Below are 13,940 nucleotides of genomic sequence, written 5' to 3' on the forward strand. Positions count from 1 at the left end.
GCGAGAGCCCGAGAGAGAGCGCGAGAGCCCGAGAGAGAGCGCGAGAGCCCGAGAGAGAGCGCGAGAGCCCGAGAGAGAGCGCGAGAGCCCGAGAGGGAGCGCGAGAGCCCGAGAGGGAGCGCGAGAGCCCTGGAGCTGAAGACCTGGACCCGCGGGGCGTTCGCCAGGGTTGCCATCTGAGCCCTGCACTCGTCAATATTTACATCAACGAATTGCCCACTATTCTAGAACAAGCCTCAGCCCCTGGTGTTAGTCTCCACAATTCAGAGGTTAAATGCCTACTCTTCACAGATGACCTACGCCTGCTGTCACCCACAGCACATGGCCTACAGCAGAGCCTGGACCTGCTAGAGCAGTACTGCCAGACCGGGCCCTGGCAATAAACCCCAAAAAGACTAAAATAATGATTTTCCAGAGAAGATCCAGATCTCAGGGAATTGGACCAAAGTTCTCAATTGGTACAAAATATACAGAGTACTGCACACACTACAATTACTTAGGTTTAAAAATATGTTAAACTGGACACCTTAAATGAGGCAGTGAATGAACAGAGAGAAAGCACGCAGGGCATTCTACGCCATTAAAAAAATATATATATAATAATTGAAATACCTATTAATATTTGGCTAAAATTAATAAAATGTGTCATTGAACCAATTGTACTTTATGGCAGCGAGGTGTGGGGTCCACTTGCTAAACAAGATTTAATCAAATGGGACAAACATCCCATTGAAACCCTGCATGCAGAGATCTGTAAGATCTGTAAGCTGCATTTCCTGACAAAATGTAAAAAATATAAATAATTAGTGTCATTTCTCCAAATTTGAAACGCTTATTCAAGGTTTCAAAGACCTCTCTGATGAGAGTAGGCTACCCGTCCTGTTGGGGGAGGACGCAGAGAGCTGTGGGTTGGCGCGCACTACATTGCTGCCTGCCATAAGATGAGGGACAGTGTCTGACAGTCCAATCAACCTGCACATGTCCTCTACTGTATGCTTATGCTTATTGTTATTGTTTTCTTTTTCCTGAACCAAGATGGCAGTGCAGACGTGGTTTGTCGTTCTCTCGTGTACTTTTTGTATTTTTGTATATATTTCAATTTATTTTCAATCTCTTTTCCATTTTAAAATTAAATACACCTTCCGGTAACCCGCCTCACCCAATGTGATACGGATCCGCTTGATTGCCCCCCCATCTATCTTCAGAGTTCATTCTGTTAGGTGACCTAAACTGGGATATGCTTAACACCCCGGCAGTCCTACAATCTAAGATAGATGCCCTCAAGCTCACACAAATTATCAAGGAACCCACCAGGAGACAACCCTAAATCCGTAAACATGGGCACCCTCATAGATATTATCCTGACCAACTTGCCCTCCAAATACACCTCTGCTGTTTTCAATCAGGATCTCAGSGATCACTGCCTCATTGCCTGCATCCTCTATGGGTCRGCGGTCAAACGACCACCCCTCATCACTGTCAAACGCTCCCTAAAACACTTCTGCGAGCAGGCCTTTCTAATCGACCTGGCCCAGGTATCCTGGAAGGATATTGACCTCATCGCGTCAGCCGAGGATGCCTGATCGTTCTTTAAAAGTAATTTCCTAACCATCTTAAATAAGCATGCCCCTTTCAAAAAATGTAGAACTAAGAACAGATATAGCCCTTGGTTCACTCCAGACCTGACTGCCCTCGACCAGCACAAAAACATTKTGTGGCGGACTGCACTAGCATCGAATAGTCCCCGCGATGTGCAACTTTTCAGGTAAGTCAGGAACCAATACACGCAGTCAGTAAAGCAAAGACTAGCATTTTCATTCAGAAATTTGCATCCTGTAGCTCTAACTCCAAAAGGTTTTGGGACACTGTAAAGTCCATGGAGCATAAGAGCACCTCCTCCCAGCTGCCCACTGCACTGAGGCTAGGTAACACGGTCACCACCGATAAATCCATGATAATCGAGAATTTCAATAAGCATTTCTCTATGGCTGGCCATGCCTTCCTCCTGGCTACCCCAACCCCGGCCAACAGCTCCGCACCCACCGCAGACACTTGCCCAAGCCTCCCCAGCTTCCTCCTTCACCCAAATCCAGATAGCAGATGTTCTGAAAGAGCTGCAAAACCTGGACCCGTACAAATCAGCTGGGCTAGACAATCTGGACCCTCTCTTTCTAAAATTATCCACCACCATTGATGCAACCCCTATTACCAGTCTGTTCAACCTCTCGTATCGTCCGAGATCCCTAAAGATTGTAAAGCTGCCGCGGTCATCCCCCTCTTCAAAGGGGGTGACACTCTAGACCCAAACTGTTATAGACCTATATCCATCCTGCCATGACTTAATAAACACATCACTGACCATTTCGAATCCCACCGTACCTTCTCCGCTGTGCAATCCGGTTTCCGAGCTGGTCATGGGTGCATCCCAGCAACACTCAAGGTACTAAACGATATCATTTGAAAATAAAGGAGAGCCGCACACTCTAGGAGCTCAGATGCAAAAATGTAATATCCAACGTTTCGACAGCCAAGCTGTCTTCATCAGGGTATAAACACAAACACTGCGGGATGACTCGTTTATATAGTGTCAAAAGACACACAGGTGTCTGTAACCATGGCCAAGAGTGGCCTAATATCATTGGTTAATTCTCAAATATTAAAATGGCATACAAAGAACAGCATACAAAAAACAAATGGATAGCATACGATCATAGATTCATTTTAGACTACACAAGCTTACAAACAATTACAATGGCAAAGTCACAATAATCACAAGAATGGCTTCAGATCAAAGTCTACGTTGAGACTGAAGGGAGCAAGGGTCTTTAAGTTAAAGATCCAGGCACCTTCTCGTTTTAACAATAAATGATCAAGGTCACACCCTCTCCTAGGGAGGGTGACACTAAACGATATCATAACCGCCATCGATAAAAGACAGTACTGTGCAGCCGTATTCATCAACCTGGCCAAGGCTTTCGACTCTTGTTAATCACTGTATTCTTATCGGCAGACTCAACAGCCTTGGTTTCTCAAATGACTGCCTCGACTGGTTCACCAACTACTTCTCAGATAGAGTTCAGTGTGTCAAATCGGAGGGCCTGTGGTCCGAACCTCTGGCAGTCTCTATGGGTGTACCACAGGGTTCAATTCTCGGGCCGACTCGTTTCTCTGTATATATCAACGATGTCGCTCTTGCTGCGGGTGATTCCCTGATCCACCTCTACGCAGACAACACCATTCTGTATACATCTGGCCCTTATTTGGGCACTGTGTTAACTAACCTCCAAACGAGCTTCAATGCCATACAACACTCCTTCCGTGGTCTCCAACTGCTCTTAAATGCTAGTAAAACCAAATGCATGCTTTTCAACCGTTCGCTGCCCGCACCCGCCCGCCCGAATAGCATCACTGCTCTGGACGGTTCAGACTTAGAATATGTGGACAACTACAAATACCTAGGTGTCTGGCTAGACTGTAAACTCTCCTTCCAGACTCATATTAAACATCTCCAATCCAAAATCAAATCTAGAATCGGCTTTCTATTTCGCAACAAAGCCTCCTTCACTCACGCCGCCAAACACACCCTCGTAAAACTGACTATCCTACCGATCTTCGACTTCGGCGATGTCATCTACAAAATAGCTTCCAATACTCTACTCAGCAAATTGGATGCAGTCTATCACAGTGCCATCCTTATTGTCACCAATGCCCCTTATACCACCCACCACTGCGACCTGTATGCTCTAGTCGGCTGGCCCTCGCTACATATTCATCGCCAGACCCACTGGCTCCAGGTCATCTATAAGTCTATGCTAGGTAAAGCTCCGCCTTATCTCAGCTCACTGGTCACGATAACAACACCCACCCGTAGCACACGCTCCAGCAGGTATATCTCACTGGTCATCCCCAAAGCCAACACCTCCTTTGGCTGCCTTTCCTTCCAGTTCTCTGCTGCCAATGACTGGAACGAATAGAATTGTATTTTATATCGCTGAAGCATGAGACTTATATTTCCCTCACTAACTTTAAACATCAGCTATCTACAGCCCATCTGTAAATAGCCCATCCAATCTACCTACCTCATCCCCATAATGTTTTTATTTACTTTTCTGCTCTTTTGCACACCAGTATTTCTACTTGCACATCATCCTCTGCTCATCTATCACTCCAGTGTTAATTTGCTAAATTGTAATTACTCCACTACTATGGCCTATTTATTGCCTTACCTCCTCACGCCATTTGCACACACTGTATATAGACTTTCTTTTTTTTCAATTGTGTTATTTACTGTTCGCTTGTTTATTCCATGTGTAACTGTGTTGTTGTTTGTGTCGCAAAGCTTTGCTTTATCTTGGCCAMGTTGCAGTTGTAAATGAGAACTTGTTCTCAACTAGCCTACCTGGTTAAATAAAGGTGGAAAAAAATAAAAATAATAATAAATAAATTGTTCAATGTATGGTTATTTTGACCCTTGGTTATTGTTGTTACTGTTGTCCCGTTGACAATTTTGATTCTTATTTTCATATTGCAAATATCCAAAGTAAGCTTTGACAATATGTACATTGTTACATTGAATTGAGAGACAGAGCGCGACACAGAGAGCGCGACACAGAGAGCGCGACACAGAGAGCGCGACACAGAGAGCGCGACACAGAGAGCGCGACACAGAGAGCGCGACACAGAGAGCCGCGACACAGAGAGCGCGACACAGAGAGCGCGACACAGAGAGAGAGAGCGACACAGCGAGAGAGAGAGCGCGACACACAGAGCGCGACACAGAGAGCGCGACACAGAGAGCGCGACACAGAGAGAGAGAGCGACACAGAGAGAGAGAGCGACACAGAGAGAGAGAGCGACACAGAAACAGAGAGAGTGACAGAGGTCATCTGCCTTTGGCCTAAAGAGCAGGAACCTGGACTTCACAAAAGAAATCGAAAATACAGACATCCTACAAGAAACAAAGAGGAGACAGACCCACTGGTTGCCCTCTAGGTTACACAGAGCTGGTAGTCCCATCCACCAAACTACCAGGTGTGAAACAGGGAAAGGACTCGGGGCGTATGCTAATTTGGTATAGAGTAGATCTAACTCACTATTAAATTAATCAAAACAGGAGCATTTTAGATTTGGCAAGAAATTCAAAAGGAAATTATCTTAACAGAGAAAAATGTCCTCCTGTGTGCTACCTATATCTCCCCACTAGAATCCCCATACTTTAATGAAGACAGCTTCTCTATCCTGGAGGGGGAAATCAATCATTTCCAGGCCAAGGGACATGTACTAGTCTGTGGCGACCTATATGCCAGAACTGGACAAGAACCTGACACTCAGCACACAGGGGGACAAACACCTGCTTGGAGGTGACAGCATTCCATCCCCCATATGCCCCCCTAGGCACAACATAACCAAATAAAACAGGTCACAACTCCTGCAGCTCTGTCACACGCTGGGTATGTACATAGTCAATGGTAGGCTTCAAGGGGACGCCTATGGTAGGTACACCTATAGCTCATCCCTTGGCAGTAGTACGGTAGACTACTTTATCACTGACCTTAACCCAGTCTCTCAGTGTTCAGTCAGCCCACTGACACCCCTATCAGACCACAGCAAAATCACAGTCTACTTGAAAAGAGCAATACTCAATCATGAGGCATCAAAGCCAAAGGAACTGAATATTATTAAGAAATATTATAGATGGAAGGACTGTAGTGTGGAAACCTACCAAAAAACTATTAGGCAACAACAAATTCAATCCCTTTTAGAAAACTTCCTGGACAAAACTTTCCACTGTAGGAGTGAAGGTGTAAACAGTATATTTCACCTCTCAGCTTCCATTAACATTTCAATCAGAAAACCCAAAGAAAATGAACAACATTGACAAATGCTTTGATGAGGAACGCAAAAACCTAAGAAAAAAAATGAAGAAGCCTATCCAACAAAAAACAGAGACCCAGAAAACCTGAGCCTTCACTATGGTGAATCACTAAAACAATACAGAAATACACTACGGAAAAAAGAAGGAACAGCACGTCAGGAATCAGCTCAATGTAATTGAAGAATCCATAGACTAACCACTTCTGGGAAAATGGAGCACACTAAACAACAACACGAAGAGTTATCTATTCAAAATGGAGATGTATGGGTAAACCACTTCTCCAACCTTTTTGTGGCCCTATAACAAAGAACAAACAGCAAAAACATATACATGATCAAATACAAATCTTAGAATAAACTATTAAAAACTACCAGAACCCACTGGATTCTCCAATTACACTGAATGAACTACAGGACAAAATACAAACCCTCCAACCCAAAAARGCCTGTGGTGTTGATGGTATCCTACATGAAATTATAAAATATACTGACCACAAATTCCAATTGGCTATACTTCATAAACTCTTTAATATCATCCTTGGCTTTGGCATCTTCCCCAATATTTGGAACCAAGGACAGATCACCCCAATCTACAAAAGTGGAGACAAATTTGACCCCAATAACTACCGTGGGATATGCGTCAACAGCAACCTTGGGAAAATCCTCTGCATTATCATTAACAACAGACGCATACATTTCCTCAGTGAAAACAATGTACTGAGCAAATGTCAAATTGGCTTTTTACCAAATTACTGTATGACAGACCAATTATTCACCCTGCAGACCKTAATTGACAAACAAACAAACCAAAACAAAGGCAAAGTCTTCTCATGCTTTGTTGATTTCCAAAAAAGCTTTAGACTCAATTTGGCATGAGTGTCTGCTATACGAATTGTTGGAAAGTGGTGTTGGAAGAAAATCGTCCAACATTATAAAATCCATGCACACAACAACAAGTGTGCGGTTAAAATTTGCAAAAAACTAATTTTTCTACAGGGCCGGGGGGAGTGATATAGTGATGCAGCTTAAACCCCACCCTATTCAACATCTATATCAACGAATTGGCGAGGGCACTAGAACAATCTGCATCACCCTACTAGAATCTGAAGTCAAATGTCTGTTTGTTGATGATCTGGTGCTTCTGTCCCCAACCAAGGAGGGCCTACAGCAGCACCCAGAGCTTCTGCATAGATTCTGTCAGACCTGGGCACAGACAGTAAATCTCAGTTAGATAAAAAATAATGGTGTTCCAAAAAATGTCCAGTTGCTAGGACCACGAATACAAATTCCATCTAGATACCGTTGCCCGAGAGCACACAAAAAACTACACATATCTCGGCCTAAACATCAGCGCCACAGGTAACTTCCACAAAGCTGTGTACGATCTGAGAGACAAGGCAAGAATGGCGTTCTATGCCATTAAAAGAAATATAAAATTCGGCATACCAATTAGGATCTGGCTAAAAATACTTGAATCAGTTATAGAACCCATTTCCATTTATGGTTGTGAGGTCTGGGATCCGCTCACCAACAAATAATAACACCAAATTGAGAGACTGCATGCAGAATTCTGCAAAGATATCCTCAGTGTATAATGTAAAGCACCAAATAATGCATACAGAGCAGAATTAGGCCGATACCCGTGAATTATCAAAATCCAGAAAAGAGACGTTAAATTCTATAACCACCTAAAAGGAAGCGATTCCCAAACCTTCCATAACAAACCCATCACCTACAGAAAGATGAACCTGGAGAAGAGTCCCCTAAGCAAGTTGGTCCTGGGGCTCTGTTCACAAACACACCCCAGGAAAGCAACACAATTAGACCCAACCAATTCATAAGAAAACAAAAAGATAATTACTTGAACATTGGAAAGAATTAACAAAAAAAGAGCAAACTAGAATGCTATTTGGCCCTAAACAGAGAGTACACACTGGCAGAATACCTGACCACTGTGACTGACACAAACTTAAGGAAAGCTTTGAATACGTACAGAGTCAGTGAGCATAGCCTTGCTATTGAAAAAGGCCCCCGTAGGCAGACCTGGCTCTCAAGAGAAGACAGGCTATGTGCACACTGCCCACAAAATGAAGTGGAAACTGAGCTGCACTGTAAACACAACCCATATTTAGATTTTTGTATTTTCCCTTTTGTACTTTTGCACATAATATGAACTTGTGAGTGTAATGTTTACTGTCAATTTAATGTTAACATAATGTTTCCCATGCTACTAAAGCTCTTAAAATTGACATTTAATTGAGAGACCGAGAGAGAGCCAGAGAGAGGTGATAAGGAGACAGCCAAGGGGCAGTGCAGTCTGCAGAACGGACTAACAGACCCCTCTACCCCCAAGCTACAGCACCCAGGGTCAATCCCATTTCAACGCCAGTCAACTTCAAGAGATTAGCCTAATTGAAATTGTGGATTTTTCAATTTGTGGAATTTAGCCCCACAACTCTACTCCACCACCTAACCGTCTGCTGTCAGCACCATGGGAATTTAGGAACGTGAAGGACAATTGCCMTTTCAGAGGGTCTTAATCTGTGTCCTGGGAAACTATCCCATAGTGTTTTCTAACAGGCTTGTTGTATTTAGGTCAGTTAACCTATATTTAAGCAGGGAAGTCCGTTAACTTCTCTAGGATAGGGGGCAGCATTTTCACTTTTGGATAAATAGAGTGCCCAATTTCAACTTTCTTCTACTCATCCCCAGAATATAAGATATGCATATCATTAGTAGATTTGGATAGAAAACACTCTGAAGTTTCTAAAACTGTTTGAATCATGTCTGTGAGTATCACAGAACATGTAGCAGGCAAAACCCAGAGGACTAGCCATTCAGACGTTTTTTTTGTTGAGGTCACCGTCTGTTCAATGAGGTTTCATTGGGATACTAGATTTCTAATCAACCTGTTTGCAGTTCCTACCGCTTCCACTGGATCTCACCAGTCTTTGGAAATAGGTTGAGGTTATTCCTTTGTTCAATGAAGAAGAACGGCCATCTGGATTCAGTGTAACGTTATGTGTACTGTTTGAGAGTTGCGCAAGACTAGAAAAGTATCGTTAGTTTGTTGTCCTCCTGTATTGAAAACAGATAGACCCGTCTTCAATTTGATCGATTATTAACGTTTACAAATACCTTAGGTTGTATTACAAAAGTAGTTTGAAATGTTTTGGCAAAGTTTAGAGGAAATTTTTGAGATATTTTGTAGTGACGTTGCGCAAATTGGAAGCTGTTTTTTTCTGGCTCAAACGCGCCAAATAAATTGACATTTTGGACATATATGGACGGAATTAATCGAACAAAAGGACCATTTGTGATGTTTATGGGACATATTGGAGTGCCAACAAAAGAAATTCGTCAAAGGTAAGGCATGATTTATATTTTATTTCTGCGTTTTGTGTTGCGTCTGCAGGGTTGAAATAGGCTACACTCTCTTTGTTTACTGTTGTGCTATCATCAGATAATAGCATCTTATGCTTTCGCCGAAAAGCCTTTTTGAAATCTGACATGTTGGCTGGATTCACAACGAATGTAGCTTTAATTTGGTATCTTATGTGTGTGATTTAATGAAAGTTTGATTTTATATATATATATTTTTTTTTTTGGCGCTCTACATTTTCCCTGGCTATTGGCCAAGTGGGATGCAAGCGTCCCACATATCCCAGAGAGGTTAAGAACACATTCTTATTTAAAGACAGGCACCTCTGTGGTCCTCCATGTCCTCATCCCGGGAGTGTTCTGACAGCAGGTCCAGGGGGGCCTGCAGCACTGCAACACTGTTCTGGTTGATGATCTTCAGCTTCAGCTTGGGCTTGGGTTTCCTACGCCGCGACGCAGGTGCCGTCAGGCTCTTGAGCTGACACAAGCCTGACTCCGTAAGACACACGCCATCCTGAGTGTACGTCCTGACCAAGTCTGAAAGACACACACACACACACACTCCACAAGGTTATGGTGCTGTTTGAACATCCTAGATGAACTGGAATGTGTGGAATGTATAGTACTGTTCAATGGGATTAAAACAAGGTTTCATTAAGTTAGAGCTAGAAAGCATCTCAGAGAAGAAGAAATGTCTCGATCTCCAGACAGAACAAATACTAAAAGCATATGGCAAATAGAAATCAAAACTGGATGGTCTTCAGCGATAGATGGGAGGAGTTGAGGGGAGCTTAAGGGTGGGACTGAAATATACTGTGCCGGTAAAATGTATATAGTATGTATAAGCTGGAAGTAGAAGCCTAAGTGTTGTAGTCCATTAGTTTACTCCAATTAGGGAGGGGTGGTGGGATTAGGGGAAATAATAAAAGGGGGGGGGGGGGAAAATTATAATATTATAGATAAAAAATAATAAAAATAATAAATATAAAATATATATTTATAAAAAATATATATGGGGGATTGTAAATAATACAGACAATTACATTGATAGAAACCACTATCTATTTGCAATATTAAAGTTGATACACCCACAACAAATATACACTACCGTTCAAAAGTTTGGGGTCACTTAGAAATGTCCTTCTTTTTGAAAAAAAGGCTACTTTTTTTTGTCCATTAAAATAACATCAAATTGATCAGAAATACAGTGTTAATGTTGTAAATGACAATTGTAGCTGGAAAGGCATACAGAGGCGTACATAGGCCCATTATCAGCAACCGTTGTTAGCTAATCCAAGTTTATCATATTAAAAGGCTAATTGATCATTAGAAAACCGTTTTGCAATTATGTTAGCACAACTGAAAACTGTGTGCTGATTAAAGAAGCAAAAKAACTGGCCTTGTTTAGACTGGTTGAGTATCTGGAGCATCAGCATTTGTGGGTTTGATTACAGGCTCAAAATGACCAGAAACAAAAAACGTTTTTCTGAAACTCGTCAATCTACTCTTGTTCTGAGAAATGAAGGCGAGAAATTCTCAAGAAACTGAAGATCTCGTACAACGCTGTGTACAAGGACATTTCTAAGTGACCCCAAACTTTTGAACGGTAGTGTATATATTTGTTTTATTAAATAAATAGCAAAAGCAGACTTATTGTTCTTACCCATGTCTTTAGCTTTTGTGAGAATCTGCGTCATAACTGCCGGTTCAATGGACTCTCTGGCCTTGGACACAGGCGCTGTGGATGCAGTGAACACACACACAAAAGCCAATGAGTAATTGGCTGCAATACACGAGATACCTGAGAGGGTCCGATACAGTAGCAAGGACTCAGAAGGCTATACTGTATGTAGTGCTTACTTACCCTTGGAGGCCTTGTGGACTCGGCACATGGTGCAGTCAAAGCTGCTGTCTGCTGCTTTCTCCACATCCTCCTCTGAATGGAGACCCTGGCAGGAACTATGTATCCACCTATCGGAGAGGAAGGAGAAGGGGTTGGGGTTTCGGTTACCATGATTCAAAATAACAGAGAATAAATATAGGTTACGGCAGGCTTAGCTAGTACTGTAGCAATGCCCACCTGTCGCATTGGCGGCACTGCACCACGATCTCTCCCTCGCTGTAGTCCTGGAGACAGAAGGGGCACGTCGCCAGGCTGCCACAGGGGGCGCACTGGGTGTAATTATTCTGCCACTCACACCTCAGGCCTGGCGAGGTGGCACCACACTGGGTACAGGACACACACCTGCAGGAGGAAACAGGGGAGGGGAGAAGGAGTGAGGACAGGTGTCAATGAACAGTTGAGTACATTTAGGTGGATGTACATTAAGTACAGTACATTGAGAAATAATAAACTAGGTCATTCATGGAGAAAAGSGATAGGCTTTTTGTGTGAGATGGCAAATAAGTTGTTGTTGTTGGTACTAGAGGTCAACCGATTCTGATTTTTCAACGCCGATACCGATTATTGGAGGTCCAAAAAAAGGCAGATGCCGATTAATCGGCCGATTTTATATATATTATATATATATATATATTTGTAAAAATTTGACAATTACAACAATACTGAATGAACAATGAACACTAATTTTAACTTCATATAATACATCAATAAAATCAATTTAGTCTCAAATAAATAATGAAACATGTTCAATTTGGTTTCAAATAATGCAAAAACAAAGTGTTGGAGAAGAAAGTAAAAGTGCAATATGTGCCATGTAAAAAAAGCTAACGTTTAAGTTCCTTGCTCAGAACATGAGAACATAAGAAAGCTGGTGGTTCCTTTGAACATGAGTCTTCAATATTCCAAGTTAAGAAGTTTTAGGTTGTAGTTATTATAGGACTATTTCTCTCTATACCATTTGTATTTCATATAACTTTGACGATTGGATGTTCTAATAGGTACTTTAGTATAGCCAGCCTAATCTCGGGAGTTGATAGGCTTGAAGTCATAAACAGTGCAATGCTTTTATGCATTGCTAAGAGCTGCTGGCAAACGCAGTAAAGTGCTGTTTGAATGAATGCTTACGAGCCTGCTGCTGCCTACCACCGCTCAGTCAGACTGCTCTATCAATTCATAGACTTAATTATAATAACACACAGGAATACGAGCCTTAGGTCATTAATATGGTCGAATCCGGAAACTATCCTTTCGGGAAAAAAAAGTTTATTCTTTCAGTGAAATACGGAACCGTTACGTATTTTATCTAACGGGTGGCATCCATAAGTCTAAATATTGCTGTTACATTGCACAACCTTCAATGTTATGTCATAATTACGTAAAGTTCTGGCAAATTAGTTCGCAACGAGCCAGGCGGCCCAAACTGTTGCATATACCCTGACTCTGCGTGTAATGAATGCAAGAGAAGTGACACAATTTCCCTAGTTTAATATTGCCTGCTAACATGAATTTCTTTTAACTAAATATGCAGGTTTAAAAAAATATACTTCTGTGTATTGATTTTAAGAAAGGCGTTGATGTTTATGGTTAGGTACATTTGTGCAACAATTGCAAATGCGCTTTTGTTAAATCATCCCCCGTTTGGCGAAGTTGGCTGTCTTTGTTAGGAAGACGCACAGTTCGCAAAGAGCCAGGCGGCTCAAACTGCTGCATATACCCTGACTCTGTTGCACCGAACGCAAGCGAAGTGACAATCATGTTAGCAGGCAATATTAACTAAATATGCAGGTTTAAAAATATATACTTGTGTATTGATTTTTAGAAAGGCATTGATGTTTATGGTTAGGTACACATTGGTGCAACGACAGTGCTTTTTTCGCGAATGCGCTTGTTAAATCAACCGTTCGGTGAAGTAGCCTGTGATTCAATGATAAATTAACAGGCACCTCATCGATTATATGCAACGCAGGACAAGTTAGATAAACTAGTAATATCATCAACCATGTGTAGTTAACTAGTGATTATGTTAAGATTGTTTTTTATAAGATACGTTTAATGCTAGCTAGCACCTTACCTTGGCTCCTTGCTGCACTCGCATAACAGGTAGTCACAGCCTGCCACGCAGTCTCCTCGCGGAGTGCAATGTAATCGGCCATGATCGGTCTCCAAAAATGCCGATTACCGATTGTTAAGAAAACTTGAAATCGGCCCTAATTAATCGGTCATTCCGATTAATCGGTCGACCTCTAGTTGGTACTTTGACTTCTTGCTTAGATACATCAAATACTGACGTTATACCATATAAGGAATAGGGGGGCATTTGGGACACAGCCACGTTATCATAATAGGAAGAGGTTGAGGGGATGGACAGATGAGTCAGCTACACACCATTTGCACTTCCAGCTGTCCTTGGGAACGTTCTGCAGCGGAGGGTCCAGGCAGTAGGTGTGATAGCTGATGTCACAGTCGTCACACAGCAGCAGACGGCCCGGGTCGGTGGCCTGGCCACACGCCTCGCACACTGTACACTCCAGACAGCGCCACCCTTTATTCAACACCACCTTGGTGATCTGGGAGGAGAGGACAGGGTCAGATGTGGTGTGTGAGTATATTGGCAAAAGTCCAAATTGTGTGCGCTTATCTCTTTAAGAAGGTCCTATAGTAAAGGACATTGATATATCACTGTGCTGCCGCGCTACACTAAAGAGTTTTGTTTGCAGTAATTAGCAGCATTAAGAGATAAGGATGGAACCAACTTGAGCTGAGCTTCCTGTGATTACAGAGT

General features: G+C 42.4%; 1 protein-coding gene across 5 annotated transcripts in view; it reads right to left on the minus strand.

Annotated features, from left to right (window-relative positions):
• LOC111979462 (histone-lysine N-methyltransferase 2C) overlaps positions 1-13,940 on the minus strand; it is a 148,586-nt gene that overhangs the window by 67,924 nt on the left and 66,722 nt on the right. For all 5 annotated transcript variants that reach the window (XM_024010021.2, XM_024010020.2, XM_024010022.2 and 2 more), the window contains exons 18-22: positions 13,544-13,725; positions 11,336-11,500; positions 11,120-11,226; positions 10,919-10,993; positions 9,580-9,792 (exon numbers count right to left, since the gene is read on the minus strand). In XM_024010021.2, coding sequence (XP_023865789.1) covers positions 9,580-9,792; positions 10,919-10,993; positions 11,120-11,226; positions 11,336-11,500; positions 13,544-13,725 — 742 coding nt within the window. The remainder of the gene's footprint in view (positions 1-9,579; positions 9,793-10,918; positions 10,994-11,119; positions 11,227-11,335; positions 11,501-13,543; positions 13,726-13,940) is intronic.

This window comes from Salvelinus sp. IW2-2015, linkage group LG19, assembly GCF_002910315.2.
Source record: "Salvelinus sp. IW2-2015 linkage group LG19, ASM291031v2, whole genome shotgun sequence".
NCBI lineage: Eukaryota > Metazoa > Chordata > Actinopteri > Salmoniformes > Salmonidae > Salvelinus > Salvelinus sp. IW2-2015.